General features: G+C 35.1%; 1 protein-coding gene across 1 annotated transcript in view; it reads left to right on the top strand.

Moving 5' to 3' along the window:
• CAPN14 (calpain 14) overlaps positions 1–18,770 on the top strand; it is a 148,663-nt gene that overhangs the window by 42,700 nt on the left and 87,193 nt on the right. Inside the window, exons 18-20 of the mRNA XM_074284735.1 lie at positions 257–335; positions 3,657–3,773; positions 6,784–6,839. Of these exons, the coding sequence (XP_074140836.1) occupies positions 257–335; positions 3,657–3,773; positions 6,784–6,839 (252 nt within the window). The remainder of the gene's footprint in view (positions 1–256; positions 336–3,656; positions 3,774–6,783; positions 6,840–18,770) is intronic.

Below are 18,770 nucleotides of genomic sequence, written 5' to 3'. Positions count from 1 at the left end.
GAGATTTATCCAAAATCACATGGGTCATAATTGTCAAAGCCAGGATTTAAACCAGGACTTCCAACTCTAAATTCAGCATTTCTACCATTGTAGAATGACCAATGTCAAGGTAGGGGGGTCTATAGCACTGATAAGCATCTCTCCATAGTGCTATAGAAGGAATTGCTGCACAGGGTGAGATTAGACTGAAGGACTTTCAAGGTACATTCCAACTCTCAGGTCTAATGGATTCTGCTTTGATTTTGGTTATACACAGGAAGTTTTCCACAAACAAGACAAACACAAGTCAGGATTCCTGGAATCAGGGCAACTGCGGGCTGCTGCTCAGGAAGCTGGTGAGTTCTAGTAAGGTTAATTTTTTTTCTAGACGTTATCGATTTCAGCAGCATCCAAGAAAGGCCCAGGAGGAACAGTTTGTAGACTGGTAGATGTGATGCTCTTATCTTCAAGGCTGTTCCATAAATCCAGAGGACTCAGTAAAGGCAGATATATTTAATCAGGAAAAATTCATACTGTCAGAATTCACTGCGCAAAAATAGAATGTCATTTTTCCTATTGGCTCTGTTAAAATCTAAAACAACAAACTCTTTGGGGAAAGGATTTAATGCAAGAAATATTTATTAAGAATTTACTAAGCATAATGCACTCTATTAGTCTCAGTTTATATGCTGACATAATATATCAAAATAAATAAATAAAAGGTCATTTGAGCAAGAGGTAATACCTGACAAGAGTCTCAAAGAAAAGTAAATATTGTAAGAGGCAAACCTGAGAAGGGAGTATATCCCTGGCATGAGACAGTCTGTGTGAAAGAGGTAGAATACTAGGTTCTTACAGAACTTGGTTGGATTGAAGAATGTTTGAAGGGGAGGAATATCTAAATAAACCTGGAAAGTAGGCATCAGATTGTGGATCACCTTAATAGCCTCTATTTTACTTTAGGGCAGCTAGGTGGTGCAGTGGATAAAGCACTGGAGTCAAGGACATTCATCTTCCCAAGTTCAAATCCAGCCTCAGATGCTTCTTAGCAGTGTGGCCCTGGGCAGGTCATTTAACTCTCTTTACCTCAGTTCTTCCTCCTTAAAAATGATCTGGAGAAGTAAATGGCAAAAATTCTAGTATCCCTGCCAAGAAAAACCCCTTATATAGGGTCATGAAGAGTTAGCAATGACTCCACAAATTTTTTTACTCCAGAGACAATAGTGAGCCCCTGAAGACTTTTAACAGCCATGTGGTTAGAACCATGCTGTAGTACCATTAATTTGGCAGCTATGTGCAGGATGGAATAAAAAGAGGGAGAGACTGTAAGGAGAGAGACCAAAATGAAGGTTAGTGTAATAATGTAGGTGAGATGTGATGATGACACTATTATGGCCTTTCTGCTTTCTCTGCATTTCAATGATATCATCAGTTCCTGTAGATTTAATTATCAGCTATACGAAGATGCCTCCTAGATCTATCTAGTCCTAGTCTCTCTCTTGGATTCCATTCCATCTTCAATCCACTTTAATTGCATGTCTCTCAGGCATCTCAAACTCAACATGTCCAAAGCATAACTCATTTGTCCACTCCTCCCAACCCAAACTACATTTTCTTCCTACCTTCCCCATTTTTGATTGGTGAATCATTTCCAGGCTAGGTTTCCAGATTCAAATGTTAGAGTCATCCTTGATTTCCCTTCACCCTCCCCCACTCCTATCCAGCTAATTGCCAAGTGTTGCTGATTCTACCCATACAACCTCTTACATATCATCCCTTTTTCCTATTTTTGCTACAACCCCCTTTCTCTTCCCTCTTCAGTACTTTATCACTGATCAACAGGAATATAATTGCTATTATTTCTTAATTGGTCTTCTTGTTTCAAGTCTTTTGCTTTTCCAATTGTCCACCCAGCTGCCAAAGGTATCTCCTGAAAGCATTAGTCTAAAAGCTCCAGCAGCTCCCTATGGCCTCTATGATAAAAACAACAACAACAACTAATAATAATGATAATAACTCACATTATATAGCACTTACTAAGTGCCAGTATAAACTCTTCTGTTTGGTTTTTCAAGAAAACAATGCAACTCTAGCCTCTAGTGTCAGGCTTATTACCCATTACTCCCCCTCACATACTCTGTGTTTTACCTATATAGGGTCTATTTTCTGTTCTACTTGCTAGATGGTACAGTGAGCAGAGAAAAACTTCAGTTCATATGCAGTCTCATACACTTCCTATCTGTATGACCTTGGAAAGTCATTTCACCTCTAGTTACTTTAACTGTAAAATAGGGTTACTGTAAGGATAAAGTGAGATAATATATGTAAAGTGGCACATAGTAGGTACTTAATAAGTGTTTACTTTCTTCTTCCCTGCACATTTCTCACCTTCTGTCTAAGAATCTCTGTTGTGGTTTTTGTAGTTGTTGTTCAGTCATTCAGTTATGTCTGGCTATTTGTGACCCTCTGGATTGCAGCACAATCTCCCAAAGTCTGTCCAAACTCTTTTTTTTTCTTTTTTTTTTTTTTTTGCTTGCATGGTACTGTCTATCTATCTTATCCTTGCTGTGCTCTTTTCCTTTTGGCTTCAATCTTCCAATATCAGAGTCTTTTCCAATGACTCCCAACTTCTCTTTATGTGGCCAAAGAATTAAGTTTCAGCTTTACTTAGAATCCTTACTTTTTTTCACCACTGAGTCAAGCACCATCTCCTACATGAAATATTTCCTAGTTCCAATAGCAAGGAGGACCTTCTCTCCTGTATCTGCTTTGCATTGACTTTGTGTGTATTTTGCATTTTTCAGTCTATACATTAAGTTCCCCAATAGAATGTAAGCTCCTTGAGAGCAGCTCTTGGAAATTGGGAGGAAATGAAAGAGAACAATATGAACTGAACCTGGGAAGGGAATAAGAGTTGCTGTTCAATTGCTTCTGACTCTCCATGCTAATATTGCCCATTGGGGTTTCCTGGCAAAGATACTGAAGCAGTTTGCCATTTCCTTCTCTAGGGATTAAGAAAACAGAGTTTACATGGACTGGCTCAGGGTCTCAGCTCTAGTAAGTGCCTGAGGGAAGATTTGAAGGCAGGTTTTCCCTATTCCAGGCCTAGCAGCCATCTAGCTGCTTCTTGGTAAAGAGAATACTAGCTTTAGACTAACAGTCTCTGGTACTGACTACTTGTGGGCCCTTAATCTCTCTACCTCCCCCCCCCCCCATTTACCCAGCTGTAAAACGAGAAGGTTGAAATAAATCACCTTCAAGGTCACTGCTAGCTCAAGATCTCAAAAATGAGTTTCACTTTTTTTTGGAGGGGAGGGTTGTATTTCCAGTATCCTTTCCAGTAGCACAGAGACAGACCTAGACCAAGATCCTAATAAATAATTTTTCTTTGATGGATACAGGGAAGAGATGTCATAAAGATAGAAATAGAAGGGACAACTAACTAGATGGTATATTGTTTAGAGAACAGGATCTGTAGTCAAGATGATTTGAGTTTGCCTCAATCCCTAGGTGAGCCACTTCAGATAAAGCATTTAACCTCTTTGTGACTCAGTTTCCTCATCTCTAAAATGGGGATAATAATGGCACATACCTCACAGGGTAATTATAAAAAGAGTGTTTTGTAAACCTTTAAAGTGCTCTGTAAATGCTATTATTGTTGTTGTTCCTTCCAAAAGGAATTTTACTCAGTGATGAGGTGTGCAATCTGATGGCTATTCGATATGGCAGCTCCAACAGGAAGATTGGCTTTGAGAACTTTGTCTACTTCATGCTTCGAGCGGAGAATGTGGAAGGTAATATGGGAGAGAAAGAAGGGAAAGGAATTTTATTCCAGTGCTTTGGGTAACTATTCACTTACTGCTGCTCAAAGTGGAACATTGTTTTAAACCTAAGGATGTAAGATATAACAGAGAGAGCCATTGTGAACAGTGGGAATACTTACTCAAGGTGTCCTTTCTGGACAACTAGCAAATTATTCCTGAATGGCTGTGTATATTTAATACTGACATGATCACTGGGGTAGGTAGGAAACATGTAGAGTTTATAGGAATAGTGTGGTCTAGTGAATAGAGACCTGAACATGTGGTCAGCAAGTTCAGTTCAGTCATTTTTCATCCTACCTGACTCTTTATGATTCCATTTGGAATTTTCTTGGCAAAGATACCATTTCCTTTTCCAGCTCATTGCATATATGGAAAAACTGAAGCAAATAGGGTTAGGTAACTTGCCCAGGATCACATATCAAGTAATTATCTAAGGCCGGATTTGAATTTAGGAAGATTATTCTTCCCAACTCCAGGACCAACCTAGCTACCCTGTAGTCAGCTTGATTGTAATCTGGCCTCCGATGTTTATTTCTAAGCAATAATTGCCAAGTCATTTAATTTCAGTTTTTTCACCTATAAAGTGAAGGGTAAAAAAATAGCAATATCATCAAAGAATTGTTGTGAGATTGATACAAGGTAATTGATGCAAAGAGCTTTGCAAACTTGAAAATGCTCTACAGAAATCAATGTTATAGTTGGACTTCCCCTCCTTTTTTAACACTAGGGTTTATTTAGTGATAAGGTACACAAAAGGGAGGGTATAGATGGATTTAAGGTGGTATAAAGTGGGGATGCATAATCTCGTTGTATTTTTTGGATTTAAAAATAAGATTTTGATAATTATATTTTATATTTATATTTGATATTATATTTGATAATTATATTTATATTTATAGTTGCTTTCCTTTAAAAACAAGCCTTTTATTTTATGAACCAAAAACATTATTCTGGGGAATCCATAAGTTTCCTCAGACTATCAAAAGAGTCTATGACACAACAAAACATTGGGGAGGAGGACTAAAGAATACTTTAAGAATAGCTAAAGGTGCTATCTCAATTCCTGGTAGTGAAGAGTATTAACAATCAGCTCTCACTGACATTTTAGTACCTCATATGCTTTGAGTAAAACATCTCATATCCTTCAAGAGACACCTTAATGGGAACTATGATTTTATGTGTTATGAGTTATAATGGCCAGGTCTATATGTGTGATACTTTATAGGGATAAAGTATCACACATATAGACCTGGCCATTATAACTCAAGTAAGACATAATGGGATTTTTATAGAAAGATAGACTGAAATGAATCATAATTCCTTAAGAGAAAAAGATGACAATATCACAGAAGTTTAATTCATTAGAAGGGTCAGAATGAGAGGATATAAACTTGTAATTAAATGCTTATCTCTAACTATTTATTGATCTATCAACCTGTTTCATTTTCATAATTAATCTCATGGGGCATATACCTAGAAATGGGATCTCTGCGCCAATTAAACACAGGGACATTTTAGTTACTTTATTAACATAATTCTAAATTGTTTTCTAAATTGGTTAGACCAATTGAGTACCTATTGACAATTTCCATCTATTGTCATTTTTTCTAATTGAAATCTTAGAGTTATTTTATTTGTTTTTCCCTCATTAGCTATTTAGAATAATCTTTAACATGCTGATTAATATATCACGATTTTTCTTCTGGGAACTTCTTGTTTATGTTTTGTGACTACTTATTTGTTAGGTAATGGATTTTCTTCTCATATATTTGCATTATTTCCCTATATAATTTGAATATCAAGCCATCATCAGAATTATTTTTCTCCAATTATTTCCTTATTATCCTATATTGGCATTCATTCTTTTTCTTTTTTACCATTACGTACAAGCAATCACTCAATCCATAAAGATTTATTAAATGCATGTCAAGCACTTTGTTAAACACTGGGGATTAAAAAAAAAGGCAAAAGACAATCCCTTCCTTCGAGGAGTTTACAATCTATAGCACTATATCTCCTGCCCTCGAGGAACTTACAATGTGCATCATTCCATCTGTCCTTCTAACTCTCAAAAAAGAAGGCACTCCAAAAGAGAACAGAGTCAATATGTGTCAGGAGAGCTGGAGAGTGCATCCCTTTGATGATTTTCTGAGACACACTCTTCAGATTCTTTGTATATCCCAAAGGGGAGGCTATTGCATTATTCCAAATCTCTCCTCATCCCATTCATCTTTGCAATTCTTCCCTTGGAGAACTTGTACCCATCTTGATTATATGAGCACAAACATACATGATCCATTCCATCTAGCCAAACCTATCCTGATTTCACATTCCACCTCCATCCAACTTCTTTCCATTCATCTTGTTACCACGGATTTATCCTGAACCCTCTACTTTATCACTTTCTATTTTCTGTTTTGGGAAGTGTAATCAAATCAGTGTTTCTATTGCTATTGGAAAGTGTGTGGTAATCAATTACCTTATGATTCCAGTCAGCATCCCTGTGGTTTCCCAAGCCAACATGTCCATCTCTCTCCAGCATTCTCTTACATACCCCTTCCCCCCACCCCCCTTTTAGAATGTAAGTTCCTTAAAGGCAGGAATTATCTTACTTTTGAATCTGTATTCTTAGTACTAACACAATACTTGCCAAATAAAACAGCTCTTTCTAAATGCTTTTTCATTTCATTCATCCATTTATCCATCAATCCATCAATTCAGTGTTTGGACTGAAACACCAGAAACATCAAAGTCAATGGATAGAGAGTTTTCTTCTTATCATCACATCCTGGAGGGAACAGCCTTCTTCAAGTAAAGGGAAAGAAAAGCATACTTTTCACTCATGAGGCAAAATAAGGAGAGGAAATAATCCAAATGAATGTGATTTCTAATACCCACTTTCCAAGGCAAATTTTAGTATTAGAATTCTACCATCATTAAGCTCTACTGTTTGTTTGTTTGTTTTTTTGCTTTTGCATAGGCGCCTTTCAAAACATGACCCAGGATAACAAAGGAATATATCTTCTGAAGTCAGAGGTAAGAAATTTCCTAATTAAACTATTCCCATCTCTTCATCCTAGGCTGAAATTACTATGGGGAAAAAGTGTCTTCTGGGACCCCTTTGAATTAGAAGAACTTGAAGACTAATACCAAATGCTAGCTCTTCCCCTTCTATCAACCCTTGAACTTACTTAAAACAGAGAGAACACACCTCATTTCCCAGGAAATTATCTTAGTTCCTCCCTATTGCACTCATTGCCTGGGATGTCTAAAGGCCAAAACTGCAAAGTGAGATTCTGCATGATTTTAACTATGGTTTAATAGGGCCAGGAAGACTTCATGGAGCCCCAAGATATAGGTTATAATGCTGACATCTTCTTTCTTTCCCTTTATGTAATTTAGCATTAATAGGGATTTTTTTTTTAAATAAGGAATCAACAAGCCCTTCTCAAACTAAGTACTAGGACTTCTCTTCCCACTTATCATATGCAAAGTGACTCAGAATATTAAAAGGACTGGACTTTTGTCCCAGTCTCCAAACCAGTCCAAGTTCTAAACATGATAATAACTATTAAAACCATAATGGACTGGGACAGTTGATAAATTTCTTTAACATTACTCCTTCATTTCCTGATCCCATACCTATAGTTTTAAAAATGTCCTTCTATTCCTCATCCCCATTTTTATAGAAATTGATACACTGAAGTAAGTCAGCAAGACATGAAGATATTTATATGGTCTACATCACAGACAGATAGGAAGGGAAATGCTGGAGATTAGGGAACTGGTAACTACTTACATGCTAAGAGAAATAGAATCAGGCAGTGTAGCATAGCAGTTATTTGGCTTCAGTCAGAAAGAATTGAGTTAAAGTTTTGCCTCTGACACATGTTAATTGTTTGTTTCATTCTAGAAATATCACCTAACTCCTCAGTATCCCAGATAAGTCTTCAAGATTGTAAATCTGTTCTGCATTGATAGGGAGGATTTCCTCCCCATTAGTTCCCTCTTCCAATGACAGGGCAGGACAAAAATAAACAGACATTTCATCCTGAGCTTTCCTATGGTCCCATTATTGTTTCATTATTAATAGCAATAAGAGTAAATACAATCATATTTCACAGAAGATGAGGAAATGCTTTTCATGAATATTGTTCTTTGCTATTGCTGTCATGCAGTGAGCATAATTCATGTATGTAAATCAATCAGTTGAATGCATCACCGACCAATATTCTTGATGTACAACCTTGGATTTCTAGCATCATCTGTATATCAAATTGAATTTTAAAAAATTCCCCAAATCAATCTGTATCTTAGCTGCCATCATTCATAGGTACCATATGGGTTGATCATATTTTAGATTGAGTTTATCTTTAGTATAATATAAGGTTTCCTGTTTGTGACTGATATGAAAATATTCAGAGAAATAGTCAACACTATAGCTAGAGTATGCTGAAATTAGAGTAGCCAGCTGGTTCCACACTGAGGGAACAGATAGCAGCAAAGTCCCCCATTGTGTGACTTTGTAACTACTTAACCCCATGCCCTTAATTTCCTCATCTGTAAAATGGTAAAGGGTGAACTTGAGAAACTTGTAGGTTCTTTAAAACTCTAAACTGATGGCCCAAAGGGTTGGATGAATCTCTGAGGCATGGGAAAGGTTTCTAAGGAGGATTTTTCCTGACATAAATGTTCTTCCATGCATTAACTAGGAGGGAAACAAGTGGAAAGAATGATGTGAAAGAGAGACAGAGATAATCAGTATCAGAGAGAGACAGAGACAGGAGTGAAGGAAAGACAGACATAAAAGAGAGAGAGACAGAGAGACAGAGAGAGATTGAGAGACACAGAGAGACTGAGAGATCAAGAGATACAGAGCCAGATGGAGACAGAAACAGACAGACAGACAGAGGAGGGGAAGGGGGAAGGGGGAAGGAGAAAGAGAGAGGGGGAGAGACAGAGAGACAGAGAGACAGAGAGACAGAGAAAGGGGGACAGACCTAGAGAGAGTGTGAGGGCAGGGAGGGAAGGAAGGAGGGAGAGAGAGTTTTTTCCTTGTTTCTCTGGATGCCTATTGTCCATGACAATCCTTGGTACTATTGTCCTATGGCAAAGAGTCAATATTTTTATAAGGCTAAAATCTCAAAGGAGAAGGCCTTTCAGAGACAGTGAAAGTGGCATTTGTGATAATATAGAGAGATCCTATGCATCATCAAATTGTTGTTGAATTGTATCTATTTAGGTTTTCTTGGCAGAGATACTGCAGAGGTTTGTCATTTCTTTCTCCAGCTCATTTTACAAATGAGGAAACTGAGGCAGACAGGGTTAAATGACTTGCCCAGGGTCACACAGCTAAAAAATGTCTGAGGCTGATTTGAACTCAGGAAGATGAATCTTTCTGACTATGGGCCCAGTGTTCTATGCACTATGGCATCACCTAGCTTCCCTGGGCACCTAGAAACCTGATGGTTAACTATAAAACTATCCATTAACTCTCCTTCCTAGAGGTATTCTAGGGGTAGTGATCACAGAATTAGAGAGTTCAAGTTATAAGGGATCCTAGAGACCATTTAATCTAGTTCCCTCATTTTACAGATGAAGAAACTAAGTCCTAGAGAAGTTAATCAATTAATCCTTTGTCACAGGTAGCAGTCAGGATTTGAAGTGAGATCCTCCATTTCCAAATCCAGTGCTCTTGGGGGATCCCCTGCAACATTGAGTCAGGCTCCCCATGTTGTGTATGGATACTTGTCATATCCAAATAACTGCCATTATTTTCCAGTGGTTGCTGATGACTCTATACTGCTGAGAAGTCTGGAATCCAGTCTGACTGCACCTACCTATGCCATGGATTCTACAGATATTCTAGGGGTAGCCCCATATGTAATAGAACCTACACTTATCTCATATTTGGAAATGTCTAAGATTCTGTCAGTCAATGTGAGTACTACCTCCAGCAATGCAGATCAGTCCTTTCATGTTCCATGAGTTACTTTAGCTGAAAACCTGATGGCCAACGTAGTCATGTTTCTATGTACACTTAGCTAGACTGGCTCTTGTATAACAGTCATTGTCATGATTATTTCTATATGGATAAGGTGTACCAGAGCTTTCACTGTGCTGGAGTACTATTCAAGAATATTTAAATATTCTTCATGATCCAAGCCCCCATTTTGATTACACATCATTCTACTCTTCCCTCTCCCTTTCACCACACTTCAATTCAACCAAACAGCCTACCATTCCACTTCTAACAACCCGATTTTGTGTAGGCTGTCCTCTATGCTTGTAATGATCTAACTAATCCCTACTTGCTTGGAACAACTGGCTCCCTTTGATTGGTTCAAATGCAGCCTTGTTAGAGACCTTTCCTAATTTTGCCATTTGCCTTAATTTACTTTGTAATGTTTTGTAATTGTATAGTTCCCTTCTCTCCCAATCAATTATAAGCTTCATGAAGGCAAAGATTATTGTATTTTCTAAATCTTTTTAACTTTAGTGCATTTTTGCATTTCACAATACCTTTCATATAGTAGGTTCTTAATAAATATTCATTAAATTGAATAAAGAATCTTGGCATGCTTCATGTCATCAGAGTAAGATATTAATATAGATTGACTTTTTACTGCTTTTATTTTCAGATCAACTTCTCAATGGTACCTACTTTTGTGCTTAGAAGAAATCTGTCTTCAAGATCATACTTTCGGATTGGAAATAAGGAGGGAAAAAGGGTAGAAAGATCTGTGAATCTGACGTTAGAAATGGGTTCAAATTCTCTCGATCACATAATAATTATGTGATTGTGGACAAATCATTTATTCTTTTTGGGTCTCAGTTTCCTCACTTTAATATAAGACAATCATGTAACTATTAATAATAGCATGCAATATATTTAATAATATAATTATAAACATAAGGCATTCAGTTTTACTTTGGGATCAAATAAGATAATGTGTGCAAAATATTTTGCAAACCCTCAAGTGCTATATAGAAAGACTCTAGCCTGATCATTATTATAGCTACTGGTATTATTTATAAAAGTATACTTTCTAGAGCCTTTTTTGTCTTTTTGAAGAAGCAACATTCTTCATAAAGACCATTTATTTGTACTTCCCAGTGTCCCCTATTAGATTATAAACTGCTATATTATCTATCAATGCAACAAGAATAAACTTATTACTTTGCAAACATCTTCAGACAACAAATACATACTGACATGCCAGAGCATGAGATTTCAGAAGGGAGTGAAATGGCCCATTTGGGTTTTTGCAACAATGTTTAAAAACAAAAACTTACTTTAACACTTTTCTTTGAGAATTAAATGCTACTTTGAGGAAGTGTCAAGGACTGCTTGCAATCCCAAGGCAGAACCATTGACTTACCTCTAAATCACAGGTGACATTTTGAAGCCTGTTCAGCTGTTTTGTGACTGAGTGCTTTTGGCTTTTACTCCAATAATAAATAAATACTATTTAAGTGGTATTGGGGAAAATCCACCTCCAGAATCAGAAAACCAACTCAAGAATGGATGCCCCTTGATGTTGGATTAGAATTATCATCTCTCTAATGGGCATAGATCTGACCATTTCACAATCTTGTCCAAAAACCTTCAGTGGCTTTTAAGATCTTCTACTATCTGGCTCCAATTTACCTTTACTACCTTAGTTAACATTATTTTTCTTCAAGTACTCTATAATCTAGTCAAACTCAATTACTAATTGTTTTCCAAACTCAACAAACTGTATTTTACCTCTATGAATATAGGTCTGAAATATGTCCCACTTCCTATTTCTTCTTACTTTCAGAATTCCTTTCCTGTAGGGTTCAACTTGGATGTTGCCTACTTCAAGAAGCCCTCCTTGATATCACAGCTAAAAGTAATCCTTTCCTCCTCAAATTTTCCTATGATATTTTGCCAATACTTTCCTTGACAAGGGTAACACCAACTTTGCATTACAATTATTTGTGTACATATTGAATCCCCAGCTCCCAATAGAATAAAACCTCCTTGAGATCAGAAACTTGTTTCTCTTCTATTTTCTATTCATAATCTTTGCACATTTTAAAAGAAACAAATACTTTGTTGTTTCTCATTCTTTAATTATAGTTGATACTTATATAATAGTTTTAAACTTTATTTTCTTTAAACTCCTGATATTATAGTAATACATTATGTGTATATAGATATGCATATATATCTGTCTGTCTATCTACTTATTTATCTACCTATCTATTCATCTATCTGTATACATATCTTACAGATTTGTAAAGTTAAAGCTAGGACTCCTTAACATTTGTGTGTGTGTGTATGTGTGTGTGTCGGGGGGGGGGGGTGTCACCTGGGTGGGCAATGGATAAAGTAGTGGACTTGGAATTAGGAAGACTCATTTGCATGAATTTAAATCCAGCCTCAGATAATTACTGGTCTTGTGATTCTGGGCAAGTCACTTAACCTTGTGTGCCTCAGTTCCTCTTCTGTAAAATGAACTGGAGGACATGGCAGACCATTCTAGTACTCTTGCCCAAAAAAACCCAGACTGATTGAAATGACTCACAATGGAAATGTACTCATATATATATATGTATATGTATATATATATGTATATATGTATATGTATATATGTATATATGAAATCATACTTCATATAGCAATCATTAATAACAATCTGTCCATAAACTTATTGATTAAACTCACCGCTAGGCAAATAAATGTAACTGAAGAATTACACAGAATTAGCTATTCACAATTAAAAATTTCATAAATTTCATAAATGTTTTTTGGATTGAATGGTGGCCACTGTTTTTCACTCATGGATTCAACCATCTGTTATGACTAGCCAGCACTAGATGGCGATATAGCCTCATTTTGAAGACATTACATTGTGAAGATGATACACTATAACATGTGTAATATGCTTTGCAAACCTTAAAAGGCTAGGTAAATGTTAGCTATTATCCATTAGTGAACTCTTTGTAATAATAATTATAATGCCCTCAAAACCCCAACCCATCATCCATGTAGCAAAGTAGCTACAATAGCAAAGTTAGGGAACACTAGCTAGAGTGACATTCTACCCTGGAACCGCTATGGAAGCCACAGAGGCTTGACTACTACCCTGAAATATCTGCCATTTGGACTCTGCTAATACAATTGATGATTATCACAAGACAATGTGATGCAGTTGTTAGGAGGAAGGCAGGAAGAAAAGGAGAAAAGCTAATAAAGCACCTACTATGGGTCAGTCACTGTGCTAAGAGCTTTATAAATATTATTTCCTAGGATCTTCGCAACTCTGAGAAATATATGCTGTTAATAATAAAATTGAAGCAGACAAGATAAGTTACTTAAGCAGGGTCATAAAGTAACCTAAAGTCTCTAAGCCTGATTCAAACCACAAACTTCCTCTCTAGCAGCTGATACACATACACATACACACACATAATTATATATAGACACTTATGTCTATATATACAATTACATATATTCTCTCTCTATATATATAAAACTGATTATATATGTACACAACTGACAGATACATATGTGGCATACAATAAATTAGTTATATATATATATATAATATATATACACACCTCCCACATATATCCATATAGAGTTATTGACACAATTGAGTGATCTAAGTAATTGTCTATGTCAATTGTATTTCATAATGGAATCTGTTTTTATCTCATTGATGATACAGAATAGGACCAACCTTTGTGCTGGAAACCATATCAAACTTTTCTGTATGTAGCTGTTAATTGTGTGGGGCACATAAATTAAGTATCTGAGGTCACATTTGAACTCAGGTCTTCCTGATTTCAGTTCCAGTCCTAACTTGCCTCAGAAAATTAAAGAAATAGACAGGGTGACATTGTAAGATGGCCCTGGTCAGAACCTTTAGACTTTCAGGATGACAGCATGACACAGAAGTCAATGTTATTTATTTATTTATTTATTAGCTTTTTATTTTCAAAATATTTGCATAGTTTTCTTTTTTAATTTTCTTTTTTCTTTTTATTAATTTTGTAATTATAATTTTTTTGACAGTACATATGCATGAGTAATTTTTTTTTTTACAACATTATCCCTTGTATTCATTTTTCCAGGTTTTCCCCTCCCTCCCTCTACTCCCTCCCCTAGATGACAGGCAATCCCATACATTTTACATGTGTTACAATATAACCTAGATACAATATATGTGTGTAAATCCAATTTTCTTGTTGCACGGTAAGAATTGGATTCCGAAGGTATAAGTAACCTGGATAGATAGACAGTAGTTCTAATAGTTTACATTCAATTCCCAGTGTTCCTTCTCTAGGTGTAGCTGTTTCTGTCCGTCATTGATCAACTGGAAGTGAATTGGATCTTCTTTATGTTGAAGATATCCAAGAAGTAAATGTTAGAAGTGAATAGATCAAAAATACCCCAATTCTACCTACTTGCTAAAATTCTTTGAATCAGAATTGAACCCAATGAGCCGCTCATTTACTTAAGGATGAAATTGAACACATTGTTACTTATCTACTTATACTACTTCATAACCAACCTAGAATTACATCTCAGGGGTATAAGCAAGATCTTTCTATTTGCCCTTTGTCAGTTATATCCACAGTTTCAAGTTACACAATATTGTTCAATGCATGGCAACATTTTTTAAAAATTTAATCCTTAAAAGAAGATTATATACATTGAGAAGTTAATTAAATCGTAAGAGGTAAAAGTTGGAAAAACCTGAAGAATTTGAATAGTTTTACATGATAATAGAATAAATCACAAAATATGGGCTGGAAAGGAGATGGTTATGCTTAAAATATATGAAAAGTCCTCTGAAAAATTTAGAGATATAAATGTGAATAAAAACAACCATACCTTTCCAAATCACTACTGATCAGAGAAATGCAAATTAAGACAACTCTGAGGTATCATTACACACCTGTCAGATTGGCTAAGATGACAGAAACAAATAATGATGAATGTTGGAGGGGATGTGGAAAAACTGGGACACTGATGCATTGTTGGTGGAGTTGTGAAAGAATCCAACCATTCTGGAGAGAAATCTGGAATTATGCCCAAAAAGTTATCAAAATGTGCATACCCTTTGTTTGACCCAGCAGTGCTACTACTGGGCTTATATCCCAAGGAAATACTAAAGAAGGGAAAGGGACCTGTATGTGCCAAAATGTTTGTGGCAGCTCTTTTTGTAGTGGCTAGAAACTGGAAAATGAATGGATGTCCATAAATTGGAGAGTGCTTGGGTAAATTATGGTATATGAAGGTTATGGAATATTATTGTTCTGTAAGAAATGACCAACAGGAGGAATACAGAGAGGCTTGGAGAGACTTACATCAACTGATGCTGAGTGAAATGAGCAGAACTAGGAGATCATTATACACTTCAACAATGATACTGTATGAGGATGTATTCTGATGGAAGTGGATATCTTCAACGTAGAGAAGAGCTAATTCAATTCCAATTGATCAATGATGGACAGAATAAGCTACACCCCGAAAAGAAACACTGGGAAATGAGTGTAAACTGTGAACATTTTTTGTTTTTCTTCCCAGATTATTTTTACCTTCCAAACACAATTCTTCCTTTGCAACAACAACAACAAAATTCGGTTCTGCACATATATATTGTACCTAGGATATAAGATATTTAATATGTATGGGAATGCCTGCCATCTAGGGGAGGGGGTGGAGGGAAGGAGGGGAAAAATTTGGAACAGAAGGGAGTACAAGGGATAATGTAGTAAAAAAAATTACCTATGCATATGTACTGTCAAAAAATGTTATAATCATAAAATTAATAAAAAAATTAAATTAAATTAAAAAAACATACTTAAATAATAATTCAAAAAAATTGATATCTGCTATAGCCATTGTTAATTTATTCCCCTATATTATTTTATTTTATTTAAGAGATTTCAGGACATGTATATAACAATTTATGCTGAAGCCACTGTCACAGGAATGACCATGGGAGGAAAGGTCAAGCTGTTTAATTTCTGGATATAGCCCAAAATATAAAATTATTGGAAAGACTTGTGGAAAGATATTGAGAGATTATATCAATATCTAGCCAGCAATAAGAGTAGAAAACTTGAATATCACATTGTTTGATTAAAGGCAACAAAACAAGTAACATGTGGAACGAAATCTAGAAAACAAAAGTATCTTAGAAATTCTTGATTTACTAATTCAACATTTCAAAGACAAAGCCAGAAGAATAGGGCAATACAAGGGATCAAAGCAATTCACAAAAATAAATCTCAAAATAAACAAATAAACAAAAAGCAAATTTTATACTACTAAGATTTGAGAAGTGAAGAAATAAGAGGAGAGAAAAAGCCACTGAGAAAAGAAAGATGTAAAACATTTCTAGTCTTCTACATGGTTGAAAGAAATCTAACATATAGGCACGTCAGATCAAATATGAAACAGAAAGTTTGTATGCTCTTAATATAATGAACAACAAAAATGGTTACATCAAGGGAGGGAACAGATTGAAACTCTAACCTCTCTTTAAAACTGAAAAAAATGACAGACCATTATAAAATTCACAATGGTTGCCTCAAATACTTCACAGTAATACATGAATTACAAGGCACTTTACCAGATTCCTGTCTTATTTAAGCCTGATGCCATCTTTCTTAACAGAAGGCAGCACATATTTGTTACCAAAAGATAAGAACATCAGTGTCCTCTCCAAATATAGGCCATTTACATATTTATTTACTGTATCCAAAACATTCACAGCTTGTATCACTTAATATATATAATATCTATTTACATAAAAGTGGTAGAAAAGCAAAAAGACCATCAAAAAACCCCAGAACTATAAAGAACAACTTTATTATCAATTTGGTGATTATTATATATATCTCACCAAAATATTTATAGCATTTAAAACATTTAAAAATTATTACAAAGCTTTTGACTTAGCCTTACCCTTATGGCTTGTACATGTATTACAAATATATAAAATAAAACCAATCATAGTGAAAATGCTAAAGCATTTGATGTCCATATAGAAAGTTATTCTCTCTATAAAACACACCACTAACACAACAATGTCCAAAACAAGTAATAAAATATGTAATATTTTGTAGGCTGATGAGAAAAGCCAACCATGCTTTTGTCTAGCCTCAAATATACTATCATCATTCCTGAATAGAGTTGAATCTGAGTTTTAAGTCTAAAAGTGAGTCATATCAAAGTATAATAATATGATGTATATGAAGAATATCAGGTTATATGGCTCTTTTGAAAAGCATACATTAAATAACTACTTCAACTGTTTACATTCGAACTTAAATATATATGCATATATATATATATATATACATATATTTATACATACACACAATTTGACAGAGAAGAATAGAAACTCTGAGCTTGAGGCCAAATTGAACAACTGGATCAAACTTATACTCACAAATAGTCTTCTTCAGGCAGAACACATTGAGCAGAAGAAAGCTGAGGCTTTGTAAGTTGAAAAAGAAATCAGGAAATCAACGTTTAAAAAGAAGATATTTAGAACAAGTGGTATCACTACAAGACTAAATTTAATGTATCCTTTTAGCATAGTAAAATGGAGCTCTGTGGATTTAGAATATGTTCAAAAAAAAAAGAAAAAGAAAAGAAAGTTCTTTATTCCAAGATAGCTTTAATATGGTTGATACTACCTTATCAAAAAGAAAAAGAGAATATATAACACACAATAAATTGGTTAAAATTTATAGAAATTCTTTTGGGACAAATAGACCATTTTACAAAGCAATAGTAACAGTTGACAATAAGTATTTGGTTGTTTGGTAGTTTTTCAGTTATGTCAGATTCTTTGTGAATCCATGCGGGGTTTTCTAGGCAAAAACACTGACGTGGTTCACCATTTCCTTTTCCAATTCATTTTATAGGTGAGGAAACTGAAGCAGACAGGGTTAAGAGACTTTTCGAGAGTCATACAGCTAGTATCTGAGACCAGACTTGAACTTAGATTTTCTTGACTCTATCCCTAACACTCTATCCACTGAGACATCTAGCTACCTTATAAAAAGTGATTCATCTTTAAATAGAACTCACAGAGTGACTAAAATCTAAAAGTGGAATCAAAAGTCATTTCATAAGCACCACTCATATGAACTTAACCAAATATACTTTTACAAAGAAGAGTCAAATAAATGGCTAAGTTATTCAAATTTGTTTATAGATAAGAAGAATTTCAGAACAGAAATTCTGGATCAAGTTATTGCAAAAAATATCAGAAAAATTATCCCTAGGGAACCTAGACTTGCTGATCAATGCAGATTATGAAACAGAGTGGTAGAAACTTCTAAAATATGAAGATTAGAGAGAGAAATTGAAGTCATGTGAGGAAAGGATGAGGTTTATGTCATCCTTGTTATATTGTCTGCTTCAGGAGTTGTTATCAAAAATACTTCCAATGAATCTATGGAAAATGAGTTTGAATCCCAAAATATTTGTTTAGTTACAAAAGATGCTCACTTTATTCACCTATACAACAATATACAAAGCATTACATTTAAAAGAATAACAGGCAGTTTTCCAAAGAAGTTGATAAGAGTGTTAGACCTAGAGTCAGAAAAAATTGTGAGTTCAAGTCAGTTTTAGAAACTTAGTAGTTGTATGACCCTGAGCAAGTCACATAAGCTTTGTTCATGTTTTCTCAAGTGTAAAATGGGAATAATAGTACCTATCTCCTAGGGTCCTTACGTGAAGACGATATTTATAAAGTACTGAGCACGGTGCCTGGCACAGAGGAGGTACCATAAAAATGCTTGTTTCCTTCCCCCAATTGTCTTCTGAATCCTATAAAAAGAAAAAAAGATGAAAAAATGAATTAACAATAATAATTATAATAATAATAGAGAAAAAAGAATAATATGGCTAAGTCAAAAATTTGCAGAAATGGAAGGATTCATTATAGAAATAGAGTATCAGGT

This window comes from Sminthopsis crassicaudata, chromosome 2, assembly GCF_048593235.1.
Source record: "Sminthopsis crassicaudata isolate SCR6 chromosome 2, ASM4859323v1, whole genome shotgun sequence".
Classification (NCBI taxonomy): domain Eukaryota; kingdom Metazoa; phylum Chordata; class Mammalia; order Dasyuromorphia; family Dasyuridae; genus Sminthopsis; species Sminthopsis crassicaudata.
The sequence above is the reverse complement of the archived record's forward strand: the minus strand, read 5'-3'. Positions and strand labels throughout refer to the sequence as shown.